At 43.8% G+C, this 25,455-nt stretch overlaps 1 protein-coding gene across 1 annotated transcript; it reads right to left on the bottom strand.

Moving 5' to 3' along the window:
* Positions 1-16,337: 16,337 nt before the first annotated feature.
* LOC144827550 (von Willebrand factor A domain-containing protein 5A-like) lies at positions 16,338-16,796 on the bottom strand. The gene has a single exon (XM_078685812.1). It carries the CDS (start codon positions 16,794-16,796, stop codon positions 16,338-16,340), a length of 459 nt encoding a protein of 152 aa, XP_078541938.1.
* Positions 16,797-25,455: the final 8,659 nt, after the last annotated feature.

The raw sequence follows: 25,455 nt of genomic DNA, 5'->3' as shown, positions 1-25,455 counted from the left end.
CACGTTTCTGCCTCTTTCACTCTCTCTTCCAACTCTCTCCCTCCATCTCCATTTACTTACACAAATCTTGGTGAGGCACAGGCAGCAACAGTGCAAGCTTCCCTCACACACAGAGCAGGTACAGCACAGGCAGCAACAGTGCAAGCTTCCCTCACACACAGAGCAGGTACAGCACAGGCAACAGCAATGCAAGCTTCCCTCAAACACGGAGCAGGTACAGCACAGGCAGCAACAGTGCAAGCTTCCCTCACACACAGAGCAGGTACAGCACAGGCAACAGCAGTGCAAGCTTCCCTTACACATGGAACAGGTACAGCACCGACAGCAGCAGTGCAAGCTTCCCTCACACTTGGAGCAGGTACAGCACAGGCAGCAGCAGTGCAAGCTTCCCTCACACATAGATCAGGTACAGCACAGGCGGCAGCAGTGCAAGCTTCCCTCACACACAGAGCAGGTACAGCACAGGCAGCTACAGTGCAAGCTTCCCTCACACACGGAGCAGGTACAGCACAGGCAGCAACAGTGCAAGCTTCCATCACACACGGAGCAGGTACAGCACAGGCAACAGCAGTGCAAGCTTCCCTTACACATGGAACAGGTACAGCACCGACAGCAGCAGTGCAAGCTTCCCTCACACACGGAGCAGGTACAGCACAGGCAGCTCTGAACAATGTGCCTGACCTTATTGCAAGGTGAACTATCCCTTTCTTTCTATAAATTGAGATAAGCCTAGTAGTGGATGTGTTAGCTCCTACTACTAGGTTCAGTGTCTATTGTCACATTTACTTTGAACTATACATTCCTAAAGCCATATGTGTGTGTGCCCATTAATCCCTGGTGCTGTACTTCACCGTCCCTCAACCCTTTTCTAGTGAAAAAAGGGGGAGGGGGATTGGCAACGCCTCACGGGAGCAACCACCATGGAGGATGTGTCAAACTGGTACTCGCTTGACTCCCCACTGTATCATCATCAGCAGTTGCCAACCGTAAAAGTAAAGGGGATCAAAACATTGTGATAAATAAAACAAAAATCCTCTCACCCTCACTCACCCTCAACACCTCACCCTCACCCTCACTCACCCTCAACCGTTCACCCTCAACCCCTCACTCACCCTCACTCTCACTCACCCTCACTTACCCTCAACCCCTCAGCCTCACCCTCACTCACCCTCACTTACCCTCAACCCCTCAGCCTCACCCTCACTCACCCTCACCCTCACCCTCACTCACCCTGAACCCCTCACCCTCACTCACCCTCACCCTCACTCACCCTCAACCCCTCACACTCACTCACCCTCACCCTCACTCACCCTCAACTCCTCACCCTCACTCACCCTCAACACCTCACCCTCACTCACCCTCACCCTCCCTCAACCCCTCACCCTCACTCACCCTCATCCCCTCAGCCTCACCCTCACTCACCCTCACTCGCCCTCACTCACCCTCACTCACCCTCACCCTCACTCACCCTCACTCACACTCACTCACCCCACCCTCACTCACACTCACTCACCCTCACTCACCCTCACTCACCCTCACCCTCACTCACCCTCACCCACACTCACCCTCACCCTCACTCACCCTCAACACCTCACCCTCACTCACCCTCAACCCCTCACCCTCACCCTCACCCTCACTCAGCCTCAACCCCTTACCCTCAATCACCCTCACCCTCACTCAGCCTCAACCCCTCGCCCTCACTTACCCTCAACCCCTCATCCTCACTCACCCTCAACCCCTCACCCTCACTCACCCTCAACCCCTCACCCTCACTCAGCCTCACCCTCACTCACCCTCACTCACCCTCACCCTCACTCACCCTCACTCACCCTCACTCACCCTCACCCACACTCACCCTCACCCTCACTCACCCTCAACGCCTCACCCTCACTCACTCTCAACCCCTCACCCTCACTCACCCTCAACACCTCACCCTCACCCTCACTCACCCTCAACCGTTCACCCTCAACCCCTCACTCACCCTCACTCTCACTCACCCTCACTTACCCTCAACCCCTCAGCCTCACCCTCACTCACCCTCAACCCCTCAGCCTCACCCTCACTCACCCTCACCCTCACTCACCCTCAACCCCTCACCCTCACTCATCCTCACCCTCACTCACCCTCAACCCCTCACACTCACTCACCCTCACTCACCCTCAACTCCTCACCCTCACTCACCCTCAACACCTCAGCCTCACCCTCACTCACCCTCAACGCCTCACCCTCAACACCTCACCCTCACTCACCCTCACCCTCACTCACCCTCAACCCCTCACCCTCAACACCTCACCCTCAACCCCTCACCCTCACTCACCCTCACAACACATATTGTGTTACAATAGGTGTCACATTTGCGGAAGATAAAACTATCTAGAGATGTAGCATAACGACCAGAGCTGCCATATAAGTCACATAAATACTAAACATGTTGCATTCCAAATGCTATAGGTGTCACATTTGCAAACGTTATAACTATTGGCATTGTAAATGACAAAGCCATCAATATAGCAATTTTAACATCGCAAAAATAAATAAATTATGTCATTTACAAGACCAATAACTACAACTTTTCTAATGCGATACTTATTGCATTCCAACCCCACTCATCCACGCAACGCCACTCACACACGCAACGCCACTCACACACGCAACGCCACTCACACACGCAACGCCACTCACACACGCTACGCCACTCACATACGCAACGCCACTCACACACGCAACGCCACTCACACATGCAACGCCACTCACACACGCCACTCATCCACGCAACGCCACTCATCCACGCAACGCCACTCATCCACGCAACGCCACTCTTCCATTTGCAAAAAGAAAAATGTCTAACTATTCTATTGCGAGACCTATTGCATTTCCAATGCTTGTTTTGTTTTACATCCATTGAAAATCCCAAGTGCACACCTGTTTTCCATTCCACTTGTTTTTATATCTTGTTTTTTTTTATCAAAGTTTGTCCGTTCTTTTTAGGGCTCGGACTCCTCCCCCTGGGGGAGGAGTTAGAGAACTAATGTTAAAGGAGAAAAAAAAGAAGAAGAGGGCCTTGGAGAGAGAAATTCCAGACATTCCTTAGCGTTTTATGTCATGTGGCCAGTGATTCGTCTTCCTTGTGTTTTCTTTTTAATAGGCTTGAAGTGATAGGGTAAATGTAGTTTTGTTCCGCCATTTTGAGGCATATTTCGTGCGTGCTCGCGCAAAGAAGTACATTAATTATAATTAGGAGCTGTCAGGGTGCCTCCGTTAGTGAATCCAGCTGGCCGGGCGCGTTCACAAATCTGCAGCGCTCATTGCGCGCAGCTTCCTTTTCTGTGATGCTGCCGGCAGCTACAGGTAGCTACAGGTGGGGGGCCGTTCACTGCTCACCGAGTTGCACCGCTTGGCTTGCTTGGCGGGAGAACGGGCGCGGCGGACAGTTAGCGGTGGTTGTGGCGGGGACGAGTGATGATACGATCTCCGCTTACCGCTTGCTGCACTCCGCTCTCTCCTTTGCCGCCGGGCTGTGGTGGGCTGTGGCGGCGGCGGCGGTGACGGTTCTGGTCACCGGCCCCCGGCTACGGCTCCAGTTCTTGTTATTAACTCGCCAGTGTTATTTTGGCATCGAGTCTCAAAGCTTACTAGAAGGAATGCCGTGACTGGAGGAGCGCTCACATAATGTTACATAATGTTTTCATTCTTTCTTTTTTTTATTTTTTGCTGCTGCTGCTCCGGGGAAATATTTTTGGAGGGAGTTCCTCGAGTGTGGGATCTGCGTACATGAGATATGGCGCCCGAGAGGTCCGACTGTGGAGAGGCGAGGAGCGCGCGCCCCGCCTCAGCCCCACTGGTGGACTGCTCGAACAGCGTATGTACAAACCTCTTACGCCGTGGTGCGTCACTTTTAATATGGGGAAAGTGACGTACGGGCGGCGCAAAGGGGCTTGTAAGTAAGCCCCTCGATTTCCAGTGTCACTGAAATGCACAGGACGGGAAGGGAGATGGTTGCTTTATTTTGTATATTATTTTAAAAGTGCCCCTTTCATTCCCATTTCCGCTGCACCACGTTAGCCCACTGATAGCAACAGCCAATGTATTTTGGAACAGATATATTTACATACCCAGACTAATAATTCTTTTTCTAGAAATAAAATAAAATAAAATACCAGAATGACAGTAGCAATGCCTTTTAAAATCCCTAAAGAATAAATATATTTATACTATATATACGCATGCGTATAGTGTAATTTGTTCAATATTTTCACTGTTGACGGAAGGCTGGAGGAATATCATTCACTTAAGAATGAGTTTGCCTCTTACCTACCATGGCCCCTCCCTGGAACTAATGATTCCTCCAGTGGGTCATGCTGCCACTCCCTTGCCACTAATTGCTAATAAGCTGCATATTACATTTTGCATTTGTCAGGCAATTAAAAATAAATGTGGCCTGCTAAGGTTATTTAGAACAAGTTTACCAATCGAAAACGGAGTCAGAGGTTTATTACTACAGTATGGCTTAGGCGAATTTAGAAAACAATGCTTAATTACTCACAGGTTGCTTTCTAGAATTTACAAATGGAAATAACCCCTCCCCCACTCACAAGGCCTAGTAATGGAGATCTGATCTCACTGCATTGATTTAAACCATTGTGTTCTGATTACTATCAAATTTCTTTGTTTCTAACCACATCAGATGAAATGCAGACACAAACTATATGTGAACATCCGCTTAGTGTAATATGTTATTTATTAATATTGTTGAGGGGGAGGGGCATTATGACCCATCCGAGGCTTCGCCTTCCATGAGCCAAGGCCCTGCTCGACACTCAGCAGCGGCAATAAATAGCATATTACACTATTTACATCTGCATATATGTATTGTTCATATCACGCCATGTTTCAAGATTTTATGTCCAGAAATTCTCAGCACAGATATTTAACCAGAACTAGAGCATATGGTGTTAAATCCTTACAATGTGAAACAATCCAAGTAAATTGGCCTTGTCTGCATGGGGTCAGTTGTTTTCCTTCACACTTGGATTGCAACATGGAATGTGTGAGGCAGTGCGCTCTAGTTCCTTGTTCTCGAGTTAGATCGCCTATACTACTGGAAACATAATTTAAACGATGCACTGTTGTAATGAAGGTGTGAATGTACTTTCATTATTAAACTTGCTTCAAATACACATGTTTTGTTGAGTCACATACATGTACAGTTTGTATATAGAAGCCGATGGCACCACCCTCAGGGGAGAATCCCCCGCCATGCAATGCATGGGCAAGGCCTGCAAATCTAACCTTTTTTCATTCTGGCAGTGAGTGCAGAGTGACAGTGAGTGCAGAGTGACTGTAGAGTGCAGAGTGACTGTAGAGTGCAGAGTGACTGTAGAGTGCAGAGTGACTGTAGAGTGCAGAGTGACTGTAGAGTGCAGAGTGACAGTGAGTGCAGAGTGACAGTGAGTGCAGAGTGACAGTGAGTGCAGAGTGACTGTAGAGTGCAGAGTGACAGTGAGTGCAGAGTGACTGTAGAGTGCAGAGTGACTGTAGAGTGCAGAGTGACTGTAGAGTGCAGAGTGACTGTAGAGTGCAGAGTGACTGTAGAGTGCAGAGTGACTGTAGAGTGCAGAGTGACTGTAGAGTGCAGAGTGACAGTGAGTGCAGAGTGACAGTGAGTGCAGAGTGACAGTGAGTGCAGAGTGACTGTAGAGTGCAGAGTGACTAGTGAGTGCAGAGTGACAGCAGAGTGACAGTGAGTGCAGAGTGACAGTGAGTGCAGAGTGACAGTGAGTGCAGAGTGACTGCAGAGACAGCGTGTCAGGGTGCACATTGTGTGAGTGTGCAGAATGAGTGTGCAGGGTAAACAGTGTGTGACTATGCAGGGTGACATTGGGAGTGTGCGGGTGAGCAGTGTGTGAATGTTACGGGGCAGTGTGTGAGTGTGCAGAAAACACCACACACACATACACCACACACACATAACGCACACACAAACCACAAACCACACACCTCAGTCTCTCAACACCACACACTTGTCACCACTCAACACAACACACTCACCACCACACTCAATCCCCAGGCTCACCCCCACAGACTCACCACCACACACTCACCAGCACACAGAAAACAACACACACAACAACACACCCCCAGCCGTCAATGAATGCTTTCACCATGCACAAACACCAACAACCATCATCCATCTGTGCACGCTTTTACCAAGCGCACACCCACCAGCCGTCAGTGCACCCTTCCACCAGGCACACACACCTCCAGCCGGCAGTGCACTTTTCCACCAAGCAATCGCAGTATGGTACACTTTACTTTTAAACATATTCATATAAAGCACAGCATGCCACCATTGGTAAAATTACAATTCAACCAACTTACTTCCACTACACACCACATGCACACACTCCATAACACATGGCAAAAAGACATTGGCATTTACAATGCCATTAGCTCAAACTCAAATAAATCAGAGCCCGATTGCATTTCTAATGCTTGTTTCTTTTGCGTGCAGCCCGATGATGAGGTCTGCCCCAGTACCACATTAAATTTGAACAAATCGAAAATAGGAGCGAATGTACACTCCAAACCGGACGCACAGCTGACTCTATGCATGATGCTACAAAATCTTCAACACATTCTCCATTTTTAAATTTGTATTCCTTGTACTCCTTTTAGTCCTTTTAATCCTTTTTGTTCTTCAAAAACTTTTTTCTGTCACATGTAGAGCATTAATATGTACAAACATTTCTTCTGCTACAAATCTGCCAATCCAGGCCTGTCTTTGAAGCATGATATATACATAAACTGTCCTCAATAGTAGATCTCTTTAACCCAATGCATTTCGGGCATTTCATCGCCCTTCCTCAGGGGTTCACGAAAAAGTTTCCAAAACTCACATTAGACTGCATTCTCAAAACAAAATACTTCAAATACAACCCAATGAAAAATCCATGCCCTGTTTTTTCTAAAAACCAAAGTTTTCCCTCTAGGGCATTAAAGCTCCATTAACCTTTATGAATAACTGCATCTAACTCACATCGTATACTCCTCCCCGATATATTTCTCAAGCATCTGTTTTACACAAGGGTTAGAAAGCCTGCTTTGTATCTCAGTCTTAGGAGTAATGGCCCAGTGGAGTGGGCAGCGGAGTCAACCTGCTTCGCAGAATGTAGGTCTGATTAGTGCGGCTGGTGCTATGACACCAGGCCCCAGTGGCATGAGGGACCAGTTAAACTCATGTCTGTTTTAACATTCTTCCTAACCTGCAGTAGGGCGCAGTAGCCACTTGCTCTGGCAATATTGCTTTGGGCCTCTGTGTAATGGTCATGGGGTGAGGAAAATTGTAGCAGAGGAGACACGTTACTATAGGCATCAGTGAAATGGCAGTAACTGGGATGGGGCAATATGTGAGCTCATGTTTTTAACAAAGGGCAGAGGAGACATCCCACCTGGCGAGGCAATAGCTATCATCGGTGAAGCCGGTGCAGCGGCACTGGGGTCCAGGATTCTGAGGGGCCCACTGTATTACAATTCTGGCTTTCTTTTAAAAAAAGTATGTGTGCACATTTTCCTTGCGAGCATTAGGGCCGCGGTCATCATTGCTGCAAAAAGGAGGGACAACACATGGGAGCGTATTTTTTTCTGAAAGGGAGGAAATGTGGCCTAATAGTGAGAACTGCTGACTTTGGAACTGGGGAACTAGGTTCAAGTCCCAGCGTTCGTCCAACATCCTGTGGTTCTTGGCAGATTCACTTAATTTTCCTGAGCCTTAAAAACATCCTACCTTGTGTAATGTAGTTGGAGGAGATTTCTTGCTACTCAGGGCCACGATTAACATTACTGCAGCAGGTGCAGTTGCATTGGGGCCGAGGAGTGTGACAGGCCAAATTATGGGTAGCAGAGCCTTTTTGGTTAATTTATGTTTTTGTTTGATGGAGTTGTTATTTAATAAGTCTCACATTTATTGTGAATTATGCAGCACAGAAAACATCTCCCAGAAATGATCTCATAAGGCCCAACCCTGTACTCAGCCCTACCTCTGCCCAATCTTTGTTATAAAGGTTTGGAGGGGGCCCTGACTTAAAAATATTTTATTTGAGAGGGTTCAGAACAAAAAGTTTTAATACCTCCGTGCTAAGGCCATGCAAGCTGGCCTTGTGTGGCTTGATAAATCTCATTAAGGTTTTGCGTCGCACTTGCTCTCCTCTGCGTGGTGCAAGGGCGACACAAAACCTTGATTAAAAATGACCCAGAGTATATAGATTTTCCAAAATTATAACATTTATTCATAGAGAGATTTACATAGTCGCCTCTAGGCCGATAATTAGTTTAGAGAGGGAGGGCTACCCATATTGCAACACAAAAGTATAGGCAAATCCAGAGGCAGATACTCAAAACTCCACAATTGTAAAATTGGGGAACTCCAGATTCCTAACTGTGAAGCCTTGCTCTTCCCCATTCCTTTTCCCTCTAAATTCACCTTTTCGGGTGCTCCTATTTATCGCCTCCCTGGGCCTTCTAACAACTGGGACTCTGTCCTTGCTGACTCCAATTGCCCCCATATTCTACGGGGGGCAAATAATCAGTGCTTGGTGACCTCAACTTTCATCTTGAGGACCCCAACAATGAATCAGCATTAGCTCTCATAGATGACCTGAACACTATTAGCCTTCGGCTTCTTAACTCCTCACCGACTCACTCAGCAGTGCACCGTTTGGACCCAATTTGTTCCAATATTTTAACCTTGCCTGTTGCACTGCCTATTCAACTCTGCTGGACTGATCACTTTGCAGTTCCTTTTACCATCAAATCCCTCCCAGCCCCTCCTTCCTGACCGGTTTTAATTCAAAAATCAAGGAAGTGGCCCAAACTTGATATGTTGGTGCTTAACGAACAGCTCTTAAATAAAATCCCTATACTTACATCCCAACCTGACCCAGACCAAATTTCTGTGCATCATTGGCTCTCGGAAGCTATTGATTCCACCCTTCCTCTGTTAGCCAAACCTCAACTCAGAATGCTCCCTCCTGCCCCTTGGTTCACCGACTCTCTCAAACAAGACAAAAAACACTGCAAAGTCCTAGCGAGGCAGTGGAGGAAGCACTAAGAGCCAGAGGCTAAGTTAGTTTACTTGGGAGCAATGACAAAATAATATTCTCTGTGTATATAAGCTTGCGACACCTTCTTTATGGAAAGGATCACAAATTTCCAACATTGCCAGAAAACCCTGTTTAAAGTGGTGAAAGAAATTTCAGCAGCTAGTACTTTTCTGCCTCCTCCGTCACTCACACAACATCAGTGTAATGAAATAGAAAAGTTTTTCCTTAATAAGGTAGAGTCCATTCACCACCAACTAGATTCAGGCTGATCTCATCAAGGTAGCTTTACCTTCCCTGTTACCTCTTATGTTGATCATGCTGACACACTTTCCCAGGTTTCCTCTTCTGATGAGTCTCGACATATCAGAACTGCCTCCGGCTGGACTTGGCCACTCTCCAATCATTGCTGGGAACTATCAAGTCTGGCTCCCCACTTGACCCTCAACCCGCATAAAAGCTTAGGCTTCTTGACAAGTTGGTCCTTAGCGTGATTCTTAATCTTCCTAATGCCTCTCTAAGCTCAGGTCACAGACATTGCGGAGAAGTTGGGACTTACTATTTTTTCCTACGCAGATGATACCCAGATCATCTTTTCTCTTTCTGTCGCTCAGCATCCGACACTTCCCTGCTCCAGCTCGGGCTGAGTAATATCTCTTTGTGGAAGTCCAGAAATTCCTTGTAGCAGAACAGTTCTAAAACAGAGGTTTTTATTCTGGGAAACAATCCTAAACTTTGGAGAACTAACTACTGGCCTGACACTTTGGGACCTCTACCTGCTCCGGTCCCTAAAGTTAAGGACCTGAGGTTTAATATTGATAACAATCTCTGAGAGCAGAGCCGCCCGCCGACCCGCCTGCCTGCAAAGGAAACATTAAATGATAATAACTCAAAGGTATTATCATTTTATATTTCCTTTACTTTGCACTGCTCAAAAGCAACGGGGTGACACACCTTCGCCATAGCGGAGCAGCGACACTGACTTACAGGTTCTCCTCATTTACATGGAGCATATTCTCAAGGACTTATCGGCGAGTTAGCGGCACTTTATCACAGCCAAAGTGGCAATAAATTTATCGCCCCATTCACAAGCTGGTGCTAACAGCCGATATCACCAGTTTTCCTGCGATAGCAGCTGCAAAAAACATCGCCACAGATGACACCGGCAACAAATGCTAATGATATGCACAGTAGGTGTTCCCGTGCAAAAAGCCGCGACAACACCACTTCACAACATTCTCAACGACCAGCCAGATCAGCGATGAGATCCCAAAACATGCTATAAGGCGAGTTAGCAGCAGGGATTTAACACCTGCTCTTACCTGGTGTTAAGTCGGACGACAACCTGCACCATAAAAGGGAGCTCAGCCCAGAGCCACACCTGAAGAACAGCAGATGCCATGGAGCTACTGATCATGCAGCTCGGAGCCCCAAGAGGGCCACAACTCTCACTGTCGCCATCCCGAGGCCCGCCACTCCCTCGACCCACCCTGCGCCCCCCCGGGACTACCACAGAGGCAGCGCAGGCAAAGACAGAGGACCTTCAGAACACGCACCAGCCTCACAGACTTAACACCAGAGGATGTCACTGCCCAATACAGGCTCAAATGAACAACCATCCTCTGCATCCTTACCATCATTGTCCATAGGCTGACGGTACCAACCGCTGGATCCCCACCTCCAATCAGCGTTGTTGCTTTCATGTTGGCATCGAGTTTCTTCTTGGTTTTGCCCTTCACATCATTCCAGCGCCTCTTGACCTCTTCTATTGTCCTCCTCAACGCTGCAACTGCATTCACGTGGTCCGAGATGGTCTGTCATTTACGTCTTTGTTGCCAATGACACGTTGGAGGTGACGAACAGTTGTTGGTAGTGTTCAATCACCTCCGTAACGATGATCCTGTTTTCCTGCGGACTGAACCGCGTCTTCCTCTTCTCCTTGGCCTTCCCCAACCCCGAGGTTCCTTGCTGGTCATCTGTGGGGCTTGTGGGGTTCGTGTTGTCCTCTGCACTCGGTCCAGGTCCATCCATAGTGCTACATGTTATTTTTTTTGTTCTGCTTTTATAGTGATTTTCCCGCATGTCGCATGGGAATTACAGGCCTGCCGCTGGTTATCGCTGATTTTTGTATCGCGATTTGGGGCATCGCAACTTTTTTCGTGTTTTGCATTTTTGGGCATCACGTTAATTTTAACGCGGTCATTTGGCATGTTTTTGTGAGACTATAGCATGGTGCTGCTGGGTTGAGAATACAACGTTAACACAGTGTTCTTTTGTCGCGATAAACAGCGATGTGCAAAGTTGTGTTATGCTTATTTTGTGATAATTATCACACGTTCTTGAGAATATCCCCCAAAGTGTGTGAACTTCTACCCTGAGTGTCATGGGGACATTAAAAGAGGTGTTGTCCTCCCCCTCTGTACGCTTCCTTTTTCTACAGTGGAGCGCAACTAAGAGCAAAGCCTTCTTTTCTGCCTAGGTTCATTTCAGACTTTCATCTCTCACCAAAAGATGTAACTACTGGCTTTTTTATTCTCCTCCTCACCTGTCCATGAGGAGTGGCTTTTTAGATTCAAACGTAAGAGAGATTTGAGCTTATACTTGTAGTTTATAGTTATTGACTAGTTTTCCAATTTTTATATGACTTAAAGAAAGAAACGCAGTACCAATTGGAAGTAGGCACTTTCTAGATGGACCTCTGTATTTATCAAAAACCTTTACCTGCTAGCAAACCAGGAGCTTGCCCGCCAAATATTATATCATTTCTTACATGAGGGCCTGTCCTTAAAATGTGCCTAGAAGCTCCTCTGATCTCTTTTCAGACATGTTCAAGCACCATTACTTAGATGTGAAGTTCAACATTGAGTCACGCTTGTTCTGGAGAGTTTTGTGGTGCATAATGAACTGGGTTGGCATGATGAGTTGATGAGTTTATAGGTGTGATTCATGATGAAGCATCTGTGACAAAGGGAATCCACTAGAAGAATGGTAATTACCTTCTGTAGTGTTGTTTCCATTTTCTCATAAACCTTATGCCTTCTCTCTTGCTGGTGAATATTAATCCTGACTCAACCTTTTTAATTCTTTATTTTTGAATTGTTGCTCTTTTTGTCTCCATCATGGCCCATGTGGAGCACGTAAAATCAGGGTGAACTAATGTAATTGACACAGTTCGACAACTTTTTGGGCTTTCTTCACTTCCAAATGTGACACCACGCAGGTCTGTGGATAAAGTTGCAACCCTAGGTGGTTTTTGCCTTTATCCTACAAATCACATGATGTAAGGTGAATAACGACATACAAATGGCCTCAATGCACATAGGAAGAATACCAAAATAAAAGTAATACCAAAATAAAAGTAAATAAAACTTTAATCATTTAACTATGAACGAATTTGTTAATTTCTTGTTGTGAATTCTGAAAAAACTTTGGATTTCAATGTGAGCAGTGAACAGCCTAATTACCTCACCTATTAGGTATCAAAGTTATGGCAGAATTTATTGAAAATTTACACTCAACACACAATTTCAAAATGTTTATAATTGTCTTTAAAAAGGAGACATTGCTGAACTCACCTGGTAACACCGTCACATTACCTCTCAAGAAGAATAAATATTTGTCAGCATGAAACTCCAAGTAACCAGTTAAAGTTTATACTGGCTCCCAAGCATTCTTAATATTTTGTGATTAACCTATTGCACACATTTACCTGTCAGGTGGCAGAGATGAGATTTTTTTGTTTTACATCTATTGAAAATCCCAAGTGCACACCTGTTTACCATTCCACCTGTTTTTTTTATCTTGTTTTTTTATCAAAGTTTGTCCGTTCTTTTTTCTTTTGCGTGCAGCCCGATGATGTGGTCTGCCCCAGTACCACATTAAATTTGAACAAATCAAAAATAGGAGTGAATGTACACTCCAAACCGGACGCACAGCTGACTCTATGCATGATGCTACAAAATCTTCAACACATTGTCCATTTTTAAATTTGTGTTCCTTGTACTCCTTTTAGTCCTTTTAATCCTTTTTGTTCTTCAAAAACTTTTTTCTGTCACATGTAGAGCATTAATATGTACAAACATTTCTTCTGCTACAAATCTGCCAATCCAGGCCTGTCTTTGAAGCATGATATGTACATAAACTGTCCTCAATAGTAGATCTCTTTAACCCAATGCATTTCGGGCATTTCATCGCCCTTCCTCAGGGGTACATGAAAAAGTTTCCAAAACTCACATTAGACTGCATTCTCAAAACAAAATACTTCAAATACAACCCAATGAAAAATCCATGCCCTGTTTTTTCAAAAACCAACGCTTTCCCTCTAGGCCATTAAAGCTCAGTTAATCTTTATGAATAACTGCATCCAACTGACATCGTAATCTCCTCCTCAATATATTTCTCAAGCATCTGGTTTACACAAGGGTTAGAAAGCCTGCTTTGCATCTCAGTCTTAGGAGTAATGGCCCAGTGGAGTGGGCAGCGGAGTCAACCTGCTTCGCAGAATGTAGGTCCGATTAGTGCGGCTGGTGCTATGACACCAGGCCCCAGTGGCATGAGGGACCAGTTAAACCCCATGTCTGTTTTAACATTCTTCCTAACCTGCAGTAGGGCCCAGTAGCCACTTGCTCTGGCAATATTGCTTTGGGTCTGTGTAATGGTCATGGGGTGAGGAAAATTGTAGCAGAGGAGACACATTACTTTAGGCATCAGTGAAATGGCAGTAACTGGGATGGTGCAATATGGGAGCTCATGTTTTTAACAAAGGGCAGAGGAGACATCCCACTTGGCGAGGCAATAGCTATCATCGGTGAAGCAGGTGCAGCGGCACAGGGGTCCAGGGTTCTGAGGGGCCCACTGTATTACAATTCTGGCTTTCTGTTAAAAAAAGTATGTGTGCACATTTTCCTTGCGAGCATTAGGGCCGCGGTCATCATTGCTGCAAAAAGGAGGGACAACACATGGGAGTGCATTTTTTTCTGAAAGGGAGGAAATGTGGCCTAATAGTGAGAACTGCTGACTTTGGAACTGGGGAACCAGGTTCAAGTCCCAGCGTTCTTCCAACATCCTGTGGTTCTTGGCAGATTCACTTAATTTTCCTGAGCCTTAAAAACATCCTACATTGTGTAATGTAGTTGGAGAAGATTTCTTGCTACTCAGGGCCACGATTAACATTACTGCAGCAGGTGCAGTTGCATTGGGGCCGAGGAGTAACAGGCCAAATTATGGGAAGCAGTTCATTTATGTTTTTGTTTGATGGAGTTGTTATCACCCAGAAATGATCTCATAAGGCCCAACCCTGTACTCAGCCCTACCTCTGCCCAATCTTTGTTATAAAGGTTTGGAGGGGGGCCTGACTTCAAAATATTTTATTTGTGAGGGTTCAGAACAAAAAGTTTTAAGACCTCTGTGCTAAGGCCATGCAAGCTGGCCTTGTGTGGCTTGATAAATCTCATTTAGGTTTTGCGTCGCACTTGCTCTCCTCTGCGTGGTGCAAGGGCGGCACAAAACCTTGATTAAAAATGACTCAGAGTATATAGATTTTCCAAAATTATAACATTGATTCATAGAGAGATTTACATAGTCACCTCTAGGCCGATAATTAGTTTAGAGAGGGTGGGCTACCCATATTGCCACACAAAAATATAGGCAAATCCAGAGGCAGATACTCAAAACTCCACAATTGTAAAATTGGGGAACTCCAGATTCTTTACTGTGAAGCCTTGCTCTTCCCCATTCCTTTTCCCTCTAAATTCACCTTTTCGGGTGCTCTTATTTATCGCCTCCCTGGGCCTTCTAATAACTGGGGCTCTGTCCTTGCTGACTCCACTTGCCCCCATATTCTACGGGGGGGGCAATTAATAAGTGCTTGGTGACCTCAACTTTCATCTTGAGGACCCCAACAATAAATCAGCATTAGCTCTCATAGATGACCTGAACACTATTAGCCTTCGGCTTCTTAACTCCTCACCGACTCACTCAGCAGTGCACCGTTTGGACCCCATTTTTCCAATATTTTAACCTTGTCTGTTGCACTGCCTATTCAACTCTGCTGGACTGATCACTTTGCATTTCCTTTTACCATCAAATCCCTCCCAGCCCCTTCTTTCTGACCGGTTTTAATGCAAAAATCAAGGAACTGGTCCAAACTTGATGTGTTGGTGCTTAATGAACAGCTCTTAAATAAAATCCCTATCCTTACATCCCAACCTGACCCAGACCAAATTTCTGTGCATCATTGGCTCTCGGAAGCTATTGATTCCACCCTTCCTCTGTTAGCCAAACCTCAACTCAGAATGCTCCCTCCTGCCCCTTGGTTCACCGACTCTCTCAAACAAGACAAAAAACACTGCAAAGTCCTAGCGAGGCAGTGGAGGAAGCACTAAGAGCCAGAGGCTAAGTTAGTTTACTTGGCAGCAATGAAAAAATAACATTCTCTGTGTATATAAGCTTGCGACACCTTCTTTATGGAAAGGATCACAAATTCCCAACATTGCCAGAAAACCCTGTTTAAAGTGGTGAAAGAAATTTCAGCAGCTAGTACTTTTCTGCCTCCTCCGTCACTCACACAACATCAGTGTAATGAAATAGCAACGTTTTTCCTTAATAAGGTAGAGTCCATTCACCACCAACTAGATTCAGACTGATCTCATCAAGGTAGCTTTACCTTCCCTGCTACCTCTTATGTTGATCATGCTGACACACTTTCCCAGGCTTCCTCTTCTGATGAGTCTCGACATATCAGGAACTGCCTCCGGCTGGACTTGGCCACTCTCCAATCATTACTGGGAACTATCAAGTCTGGCTCCCCACTTGACTCTCTACCCCCATACAAGCTTAGGCTTCTGGACAATTTGGTCCTTAGCGTGATTCTTAATCTTCCTAATGCTTCTCTAAGCTCAGGTCACATTCCTGAGAACTGGAAACACGTTCTTGTGCTTCCTTTACTGAAAAAGACCAGTCTTGATCCTCTTTGCTGGTCATCTTATTGTCCTATAACGCTTCTATTTTCTCTAAAGTTTTGGAAAGAGATATCAACTAACAACTATCCTCTCACGTGACAATTCAAAATGTATTTCATCCATCACAGTCTGGCTTCCGATCTGGCTGCAGTACCTCTGTTTATTAATTCATCAAACACATTTTGATCTGTGAATTCTTCCCATCGTTGAGTGGCTCTAGCTATGGGTTTGGAACTCAGAGCTGAAGGATGAATGGCGAAGAGCCTAAAGTCTGCCTATAGACTCACAGTTCCAACACTCTGGGATCCACAGATGGGCCGAGCAGTGTGTCTTCAGCCTCTACACACTCAAGCAGAGACATATCTTGTATGGTTCGTAGCCAACAGAATGAGGTTGCCTTTAGTATCTCCCAGTCATCGTAGCAAACCTGGCTGGGGGCATGTAGCAAGATCAGGGCGGGGATATTGGCCCACACTGTCCAGTCAGTGTCCTGGCCTGGGATGTTTGCCTTGAGCTCCTTCTCAGTGGTCTCAAGGGCAGAAGCCAAAGAAGCATTCAGTGTCCAAGAGCCACAGTCATTCTGCGCCGCCTTGAGTTTTGGGACAGGATCTTCCTGCGCTTTCTTAACTGGAATAAGGATGCCAGGGGGCACTATTGGAACGGGGTGGCGCTTTGTAAAATACCATACTGCTGTCTCCGGCTTGGGCACATTCACTGGGCACTCACCAACATCTGAATGCATGGCAGCCAGAGATCTGTTGTAGATTTCAGCAAAGTCCTTCACAGCCTGGCGACGGCAAAATGCAGGAAAGTCTCAACAGGAAACAAAGAAGAAAAAGCATAGACAAATCGGCTCTGCTTGGGGTCACAGAATATCCTAGGCAGCAGCTTGATGGTGGTGGCTTGGCAGCTCCCATTTTACTAGATTTGAGTATGGCATTTGACACGGTCTCACATTCCATCTTGGCTGATCATCTTGAAGCCTCAGGTATTGAGGGTGTGGCCTTGAGGTGGCTTATCTTTTTCTTAAAAGATTGCTTGTTCCAAGTCTTCTTCCTTACCACAAAATCATATCCAGTAACTTTATCTTCAGGAGTGCCGCAGGGCTCTATTTTGAGCCCTTTCCTTTTTAACCTCTATGTTCAGCCTCTGGCAGACATTGCGGAGAAGTTGGGACTGACTATTTTTTCCTACGCAGATGATAACCAGATCATCTTTTCTCTTTCTGCAGCTCAGCATCCGACCCTTCCCTGCTCCAGCTCGGACTGAGTAATATCTCTTTGTGGAAGTCCAGAAATTCCTTGTAGCAGAACAGTTCTAAAACAGAGGTTTTTATTCTGGCAAACAATCCTAAACTTTGGAGAACTAACTACTGGCCTGACACTTTGGGACCTCTACCTGCTCTGCTCCCTAAAGTCAAGAACCTGAGTGTTACTATTGATAACAATCTCTCCCTCAAAGCCCAAGTGACTGAGGTCACTGTAACCTGCTTTGCGGTTCTCAAGTGGCTAAAACAAATCCACTGGTTAATTCCACCTGCAGCCCTGAGAACGTTTACTCAGGCGTTGGTGATTTCCATACTTGACTACAGCATTGCTTTGTACTTGGGCGCTGTTCAAGCCTCCGTCTATCACCTACAGCTCATACAAAACGCTGCTGCACATCTCCTCTTCCGGTTGTCTCGACATGCCTCAGTCTCACCTTTGCTTCATCAACTCCATTGGCTCAAGGTGAACAAACGCATTGAGTTTAAGACCTTGTGCTACAGATCTGGGCCAAACATGGTTTGGCACCCCCCCACATACAAAGCCAGGTCAAACCTTATGTGCCAACTTGACAGCTGAGATCAGCTAGCCTTTCTCTGTTCCCAGATTCTGTCTTGCTCCTATGAGAGGCCATCGTTCTCCTACCTAGACCCCAAACTGTGGAATTCCCTTCCACTGGAATCTAGGATGTGTCCATCTCTCTTAGCCTTGCGTAAGAAATTAAAGACTTTCCTTTACAGCCAAGTATAAACTTTTCTGTGCTGTCATTTGCATTCTGTGGCTTGAGTGTTGTCCTGCTCAGTGCCTGGAAACCCTGTTGGGTAGTTGCATGCTCTATACATCGATAAATAAAAGTGCTAAACTCTAAAGCCTTGTTGAGACCTCTTTTGTCTGTCAACTGTTTAAAAATCCAATGTTTTTTTTATCTGGGGATGACCTCATTGCTATGTGACTGACCAACAACTTGTGCCAGGATGGCCTGTGTGAAGCTGGTGTTTCCGTTATTTGGTTGTGAGTTTCTGTTGTTTAAAAGTAATACATGTTTCTGCATTCTCAGTTTGCCTATTTGCACAGTCATGCCGGCTGGTATATAACTTGGCTTGAATTGCCTACGTATGGAATTTCTGTACCAGACTTTATTGTCTCTCAGTAAGATCTCTTACACCAGGGAGTAGACAAATGCTACTGGAGCCAAGGGGATAATGTCCCATAACAGTGCTGCAGACTATAGCTTAAGTATGCACACTTCTCTTTTCTTGCATGGGAATGAGCACAAACGTCTGTCAAATTGTTGGCTCTTTAAAAGGCTATTCAAGGAGTTGGCATGGAATGAGAAACTCAGCATAACATTTTCAATGCTTGCTCGAAATACATCTAATGTTATTTACCAGAGGGCATACGTTTATGACTACCATGATCCTGTGTAGTGTTGTTTACCAGTGAGTCTAAAGCAGTGGCTACCATGATCCTGTCCCCCGGCTGGGTTTAAACTCACAGGTTTATTTAGAGCTTGGCAGATAGAGGACATCTGCAAAAAGCAATGGGTATACTGGCCAATGGTAGGTCCTACACATGGAATACATATAGAAACAGTTTTTAAGAATTATATAGTTATGCTATCCAGTTTTAGGTTTAACCCTATAATAACTGATAAAACCCCACCAAGAGGGAAATAGCCCTCACTAGTGTGAACATATAAACACTGAAAAACACCTGCACAACCACAAAGTAAATGCCATTAAAGAAAGGAAAAAGAGAGTGAAAGAGTCATTTTTATTACTCCCTGAAGGGGCCAATACAATGTAATGTTGTTACACAAGGAAGCAGCAAGAAAGACTGGGCTAACATCTGCTTGAGTTTTTTTATTTAGGGATGTCACTAAAATATTGTTTCTTCCTTTTGCTTTTTTCAGTTTTTTGGCCTTTGATCTCAAGATGCTGAGTTTAGAGGCATGTTTTAGGTCTTGTTTAATTATTTTATAAACTGTAGAGAAACAGAAAATATCAAAATCATATTTGATATTTTGGTTACCTTTGATTTTTTTTTACTGATAAGTAAAATAGCTGATTTCATAGGACTCTTTCAAAAAGTTCTTACCAAGTTCAACATAGATTGGAGTGATATTGTTTGTATTTGCAGGGATTCAGCCATGTATATGAAATTGTTGTGTGATGATCTGTCAAAATTGATACCTGAGCTGAAGTGCTTCCCTGTAAGAGAGCCTTGCCACTTGCTAGCTGGTATACTGAAAGCATTTTTACAATCTTCAGAGTTAAAGAAGAATGCTATTGACTCTTTGGTCCATTCTGGGATACTGTTTTGTATGCGCGGGAACTAAAACGCAAATATTTATAATTTTGAGCTATGTAGGGCATTAAAGAAGGAGTCATTCCAACGGTGTCATTTAGCTAGTGGTTCTCTGTCCTAGAGGCCGTGAATGCTATATTATCCATGTGGCAACCGATTACAAACTTTTTGCTGAGTGATGATGCCAAAGGAAAGAAATTTGATGATCTTTAGTAGCATATTGATAGTGCTGTGAAAAAAAGTACATTCTTCTTCATTCTTAGATTTTTACAGGAAAACATGACTGCTGTAGTCAACATAATAAAAAACTAGAGTCTGAAAACACCCTAGTCTACCAAGTGTTCAGCATAATTGGTGATGTCAAACATCTTCTTTAGAGTAGGCTGGGAGACACTTTATAGTGACGTATGCACTGAAACATGTTCCATGTTAGAGTGCTTGCCACTTGGTAAGCAAAGAAATGCTGAGGAGCAATTCAGGAAATGTAATTTTACAATGTATGAGAAATGGCTTGCAATGAAGCATAGAAATGTCTCTTCACCAACCATGGCATTTGAAGTCCATGAAGCCTCACTGTGGTATTCTGCACAAGTTCTAGATCCCTTCCGGAAAGGAGAATTTTATAAGGATTTTCAAAAGTGTTGCTTCATTTTTGACCACTTCAATAACTTTGAGGGCATATGAGCCCAGTTCAGTGCATTTGTTGCAGAACCTGTCCCATAGAATTGTAATCTTCAGGTGCAACAGTATTGACATGGAAAGCTATCAGTGGGCAGAGTTAGCTTATTGTGTACTGGCTGTTTTGCTGTTGCCCATCTCAAGTGTCAATGTTGAGAGGGTCTTTTCACAGATAAAAGTTTACATGAGAAGGAAAGAGCGAGTGTGCATGACCTAACACTCACTGAAGAAGTATTATATGGTGTACTACAATAAGTTTGATTTGTATAAATATATTTGGACCTCATATACACTGTACATACATTGTCTATATACCATGCACTATCAGTGCAGAAAGCAAGCAATATTAAAAGCAAAACGTTCCATAAACACCGGATAAACACTGTTTCTGTAGTTTTTAACAGCGCGAAAATGTGATAACTGATAACCACAGTTCTTTTAAGGGTCATGAAATCACTTGAAAACACTGAAAAACCGCACCAGAATTTACCAAAAATAGAAACTGAAAACAGGAAAGCCTATATATATATATATTGCACCATAAATACCAGATTTTCTTACAACACAAATTTCAGTTTTCTTCTATTATTCAAATTGCAACGCAATCAATTTGCACCGCTTCTGCAAGATAGATGTTAGAACAGATTTTAATTATTTCATGGATCTTGTGAAAGGGAGGTGTATTGTTTTCTTTTGCTAAGTAGGTACCTGGCATTTGTGCCTATTGATCCATAACAACTATGACGCCCTCTATGTCAGCAGGGTTTTCTCTTTTTTAACAATGGAGGAGTTATCTTGGAAAGGCCTTCAATAATGAGAGTTGGCCTGAATATACCTCCACCAATGGAAGGAACCATCCTCACTTGTAGCCTTTGTTATTTTTCTTTTGTTATTTTATAATGTGTATTTTGAAGAACAGAAATAAAGAACAATTTACATTTTGTTAAATGGACATTGGCATTCTGATTTGAACATATAAACCTACCAAGAATGTATAAAATGTAAACCTATCAAGAATGTATAAAATGTAAACGAAATACTGAATGACCAGGTCGAAGACATAATTTCCAGTTGTGTCCTTGTCCCTTTAATATCAATGCCAAAAACGTATTTATCTTGAATTTCAATGGACGATAATAATCTTACTATGCAAATACAATTCCAGGTTCATGTGGTTACGTATTTACGTTTCTTGGCAACATCCCAGATATATTTTACGCTATTGTCAGGTTAATGTTCCTAACAAAATCCCATATTTCTTGATTGTACGTTGGTGTCAATATTGACTCAAATTCATAGGGAGTTAATAATAGTTGTGGTAAATATCCCACCAAATTGTTTCTCAAATAAAACTTAAATTGAAAGTGATTTTGCTGTGAGTAGATATGCTTTATTTTAGTAGTACTCATGGCTACTCCTGAATACCAGGAATAAGCCAGGTGCACTCTAAGTTTACTGGTTACTTAGACTTACACTTGGAGGACTACACAAGTAAGTCACAGCTACATTGGGCCCAGGGCAAACATTAATCAATAAATGTTCCAGTAACAGGTAAAAAGTGCAATTCCCAGAGCTGGATGAGGAGACAACATATCAATTGGGAAACATTGTGTCACATCTTGTGCAGGTTTAGGCTGAGACATAGACAGGCATCATTAGTTCAAGAAGCACAAACTAAGGTTACATGAGGGAAGGTTCCTGTTTGAGAAAGACAGATAAATGTGATTTAATATACCCTATATCAAACTATGTGTCAATTAATGCACATGAGGTTCTCTCCCAGGTGTTTGACAACCAGTAGGACACCATCTGCATATAGGGATACAGTCTAAAAGTATCGAGTATAGTTGGAAACACTATGCACCTTTCCATATGATTTTCCCATAAGAAGGAGCTTAGGTGATCTAAAGCCGTAGCACATAAAAGGGATGACAAGGGGTGCATGCACCTAAAGACCCTAAAAGATGCGGAGATAGTCCCTTTAATACAAATCCTGGCAATAGGGGCAGAGTAAAGTAAGTCTACAAAATGGGAAAAGTAGCTGCTGCCTAAAACATCCTACAGATTCCTGCAATTAAAAAGGCCATTTGAGAGAGTCCAATACCTTTTCGGAGTACATGAAAACCACCGCATCCTGAGCCTCAGGACGAATCCAGTGCTTTAGTGCAAATATTGTTTGCAGATAATTTGAGTTGGCTCTACCAGGGATAAACCCCGTGTAATCAAACAAGACCAGTCTCCAAATCAGCGGCTTTGTCCTATTTGCCATCACGCATGCAATAATGTTACTGTTCATATCCAATACATTGTCCTTAAGGAATTGCTCTCACTAGTGTCTTTGTCTGGCTGTAGAGTGAGAGCCTTTCTGGAAGTGTGGAAGGCAGGACACACTGATCCAGGGTTCTCTCTACAACAACAGCAGTTGTAGGGCTAAAAGGACCCAAGAGTTAACCCCTTCATACCCAAGGCTTTATTACCTGCAAGGTTGGCATCCATATTATTGATACAATCGACAAATTGAAATGCTGAATCGTTGTCTCCTTTCCATATTAGAAAGATATTGTCTATGTGCCAGTCTTCCCCAGACAAAAAACGTATTTGAATTTAAAAAAACACTGCATTTACAAACCCACGGGACTTCAACGGGTAGTGCTTTTGCGCCTAGTGTGGCGGGGTTGTATGTGTACAACCTAGAAACTGAACATATACTACATGAAATCAATCCCTTCAAGGATCAAATATCATTATAGAGAAGATACATAGACAATATCTTTGTAATATGGAAAGGAGACAACGATTCAGCATAACAATTTGTGGATTGGATTAATTACTATGACGCCAACCTCAAGTTCACCTACACCACAGATAAAGAAAGATTGGTATTCCTGGATGTCACTATTTTTAGTAACAACGGAAAGCTATACACAGACACTTACCATAAAGCAACAGCTAAAAACAACCTGCTGCGATTTGATAGCTTCCATCCTAGATCACTGCATAAAAATCTACCATACAGACAATTCCTTCGCTTACGACGGAATTGTAGTCAGATGATTGATTTGAAACAACAAGCAGATACACTCACAGCGAAACTGAAAGCCAGAAAGTATCCGTAAGATATAATTCAGAAAACTAAAAAGCCAGCAGAAAAACAGAACAAGGAATCACTTCTGGAAACGTATCAAAAAGAAAAGACAAAAGCACCATTGGTATGCATGACTACGTACAACACAATGTCTAATGAAGTAAAAAAAAAAATCAAACACAACTGGAAAATATTAAACGTAGGGAGAAGAAAGTGGGACTTACCATTGTTCTCACATAAAAGAGCTAAAAGCCCACGTAACAGTTTGGTGCATACAAGATCAATACAATATCCGAAACAGACACAGAAGACACTATCAATGTTCGGTTTACCACGAATCACGGGTCACTACCCTTGTGGCCAATGTAGTGTCTGTTATTTGACATCACCAACAATGTCAGTAGATGTTGGATTGCCTACCCCCTGGGAACTGAGAAAGCATACAAATTGCAACAGCAAGCATGCCATCTGTCTCATTATATGTTCTTGTAACCTTAAGTACAAAGGCATGACGACCCCAAAAATAAGCACACGAATTGTAGAACACAGAAGTACCATAAGATGCAAACATAATATAAGCAAAATGGCAGACCACTTCATAAACAATCACACCCCGAATGAAATGAGATGGACAGTCCTGGAACACATGACAGAAGAAACCAGAAACATTGAAAAATTATTTTTGAAAAAGAACAGAGGTGGGTGTATAGATTCTCTACATACACAACTGGATTACATGATGAGATACCCTGGAATAATACACTGTGAGATACTAATGTATTCATACCTATTACCGAAGGAGACATTAACATCAAATATCATTTGAACACAAATACTTGATTCCCTAAAAATCACCCACTTTGTAAACTCAATGCCCCACAAAGCATCTGGATGTCATGCAATGTGATGCGGTATCACATGATTCCAAGCACCAATCAAGGGCGTCCTTAAAAACCAGGAAGTAAAAAACTTGATCTCTCTCAAGTGATGCGGGATCACATGATCCCGAACACCAATCAGGAGCGTCCTTAAAACCAGGAAGTAAACACTCGATCTCCAACATGGAGGGAGTCAGGGGCACTGCTCGAGGGTTGAGCAGACGAGTGTGTGACTATAGGGACAGTCCGTCCCTGAAATTTCCCTATGATGTTGGTAAATTGACCTAGTTATCAATTGGCCATACAAAGAAAAGGTCCTCAGTGTATGGTCTGTATGTAAATGTCCATGCTTTTCAAAAAAACAATGTGATTCATACATGCCAATAAGCTGTTTATTATAACTAGCAGTGAAAACACAGGTCCTGAAGAAAGTCAATTGACCTTTCGGGGTAATTTGTGGCTTAAACATGTTGACCGATTAGACACTTGGGACCATTATATCCTAGTATAGTGTCACTTTTCATACTTTTAATCCAGCCCCTAAACCTACGCCATTAAATAACCTTTTAGGTTTCTGAGGTTATTTTAAACTCACCCAGATCCCCTGCCTTCACTCACAGTTATCACAGAACTCCGCTTACAAATGTGTCGAGTCCACTCACACACCTTATGTGTGTGAGTGAGGGTCCAATGATGAAGTAAGTCACTAGGTCATACCTGTGTTTGAGGACCCTAATAAATATATATATACACCCAGGTATATATCCAAAAAACTCTTCTTTGATCTCACACAAGTCGGAGACAAATGTGAGCTGAGCACCGATTTACCTGGGTGCCATTACTTACCGGTCTCAGATAGACCATATATATGCACTTTATGATATTCAAGATATTTCCTCCTTTAGTTTGTTGAAGACTTTACTTTACACCATGCATCTGTCAAGCCATTTACGTCCAGAATGTTGCTTCTTTAACAGCTTTAGGGCACCTGACTCTACGAGGGTTGGAGATGTCCAATCTGGCATCTAAAGTTAAGTTAAAGCCTGCACCCCAAATAATGATGTCATCATGACGCTGTCTACAGCGACCGATTATGTCATCAAAAAATCATGAGAATCAGCAATTTTACAGTTTCCCAAATATGTAAATGTACCTCGCTGCTGGATCAGTGTGGGAATAGGTAGGTAT

The sequence above is a fragment of the Lissotriton helveticus genome, chromosome 4_1 (genome assembly GCF_964261635.1).
Source record: "Lissotriton helveticus chromosome 4_1, aLisHel1.1, whole genome shotgun sequence".
Taxonomy (NCBI): domain Eukaryota; kingdom Metazoa; phylum Chordata; class Amphibia; order Caudata; family Salamandridae; genus Lissotriton; species Lissotriton helveticus.
The sequence above is the reverse complement of the archived record's forward strand: the minus strand, read 5'-3'. Positions and strand labels throughout refer to the sequence as shown.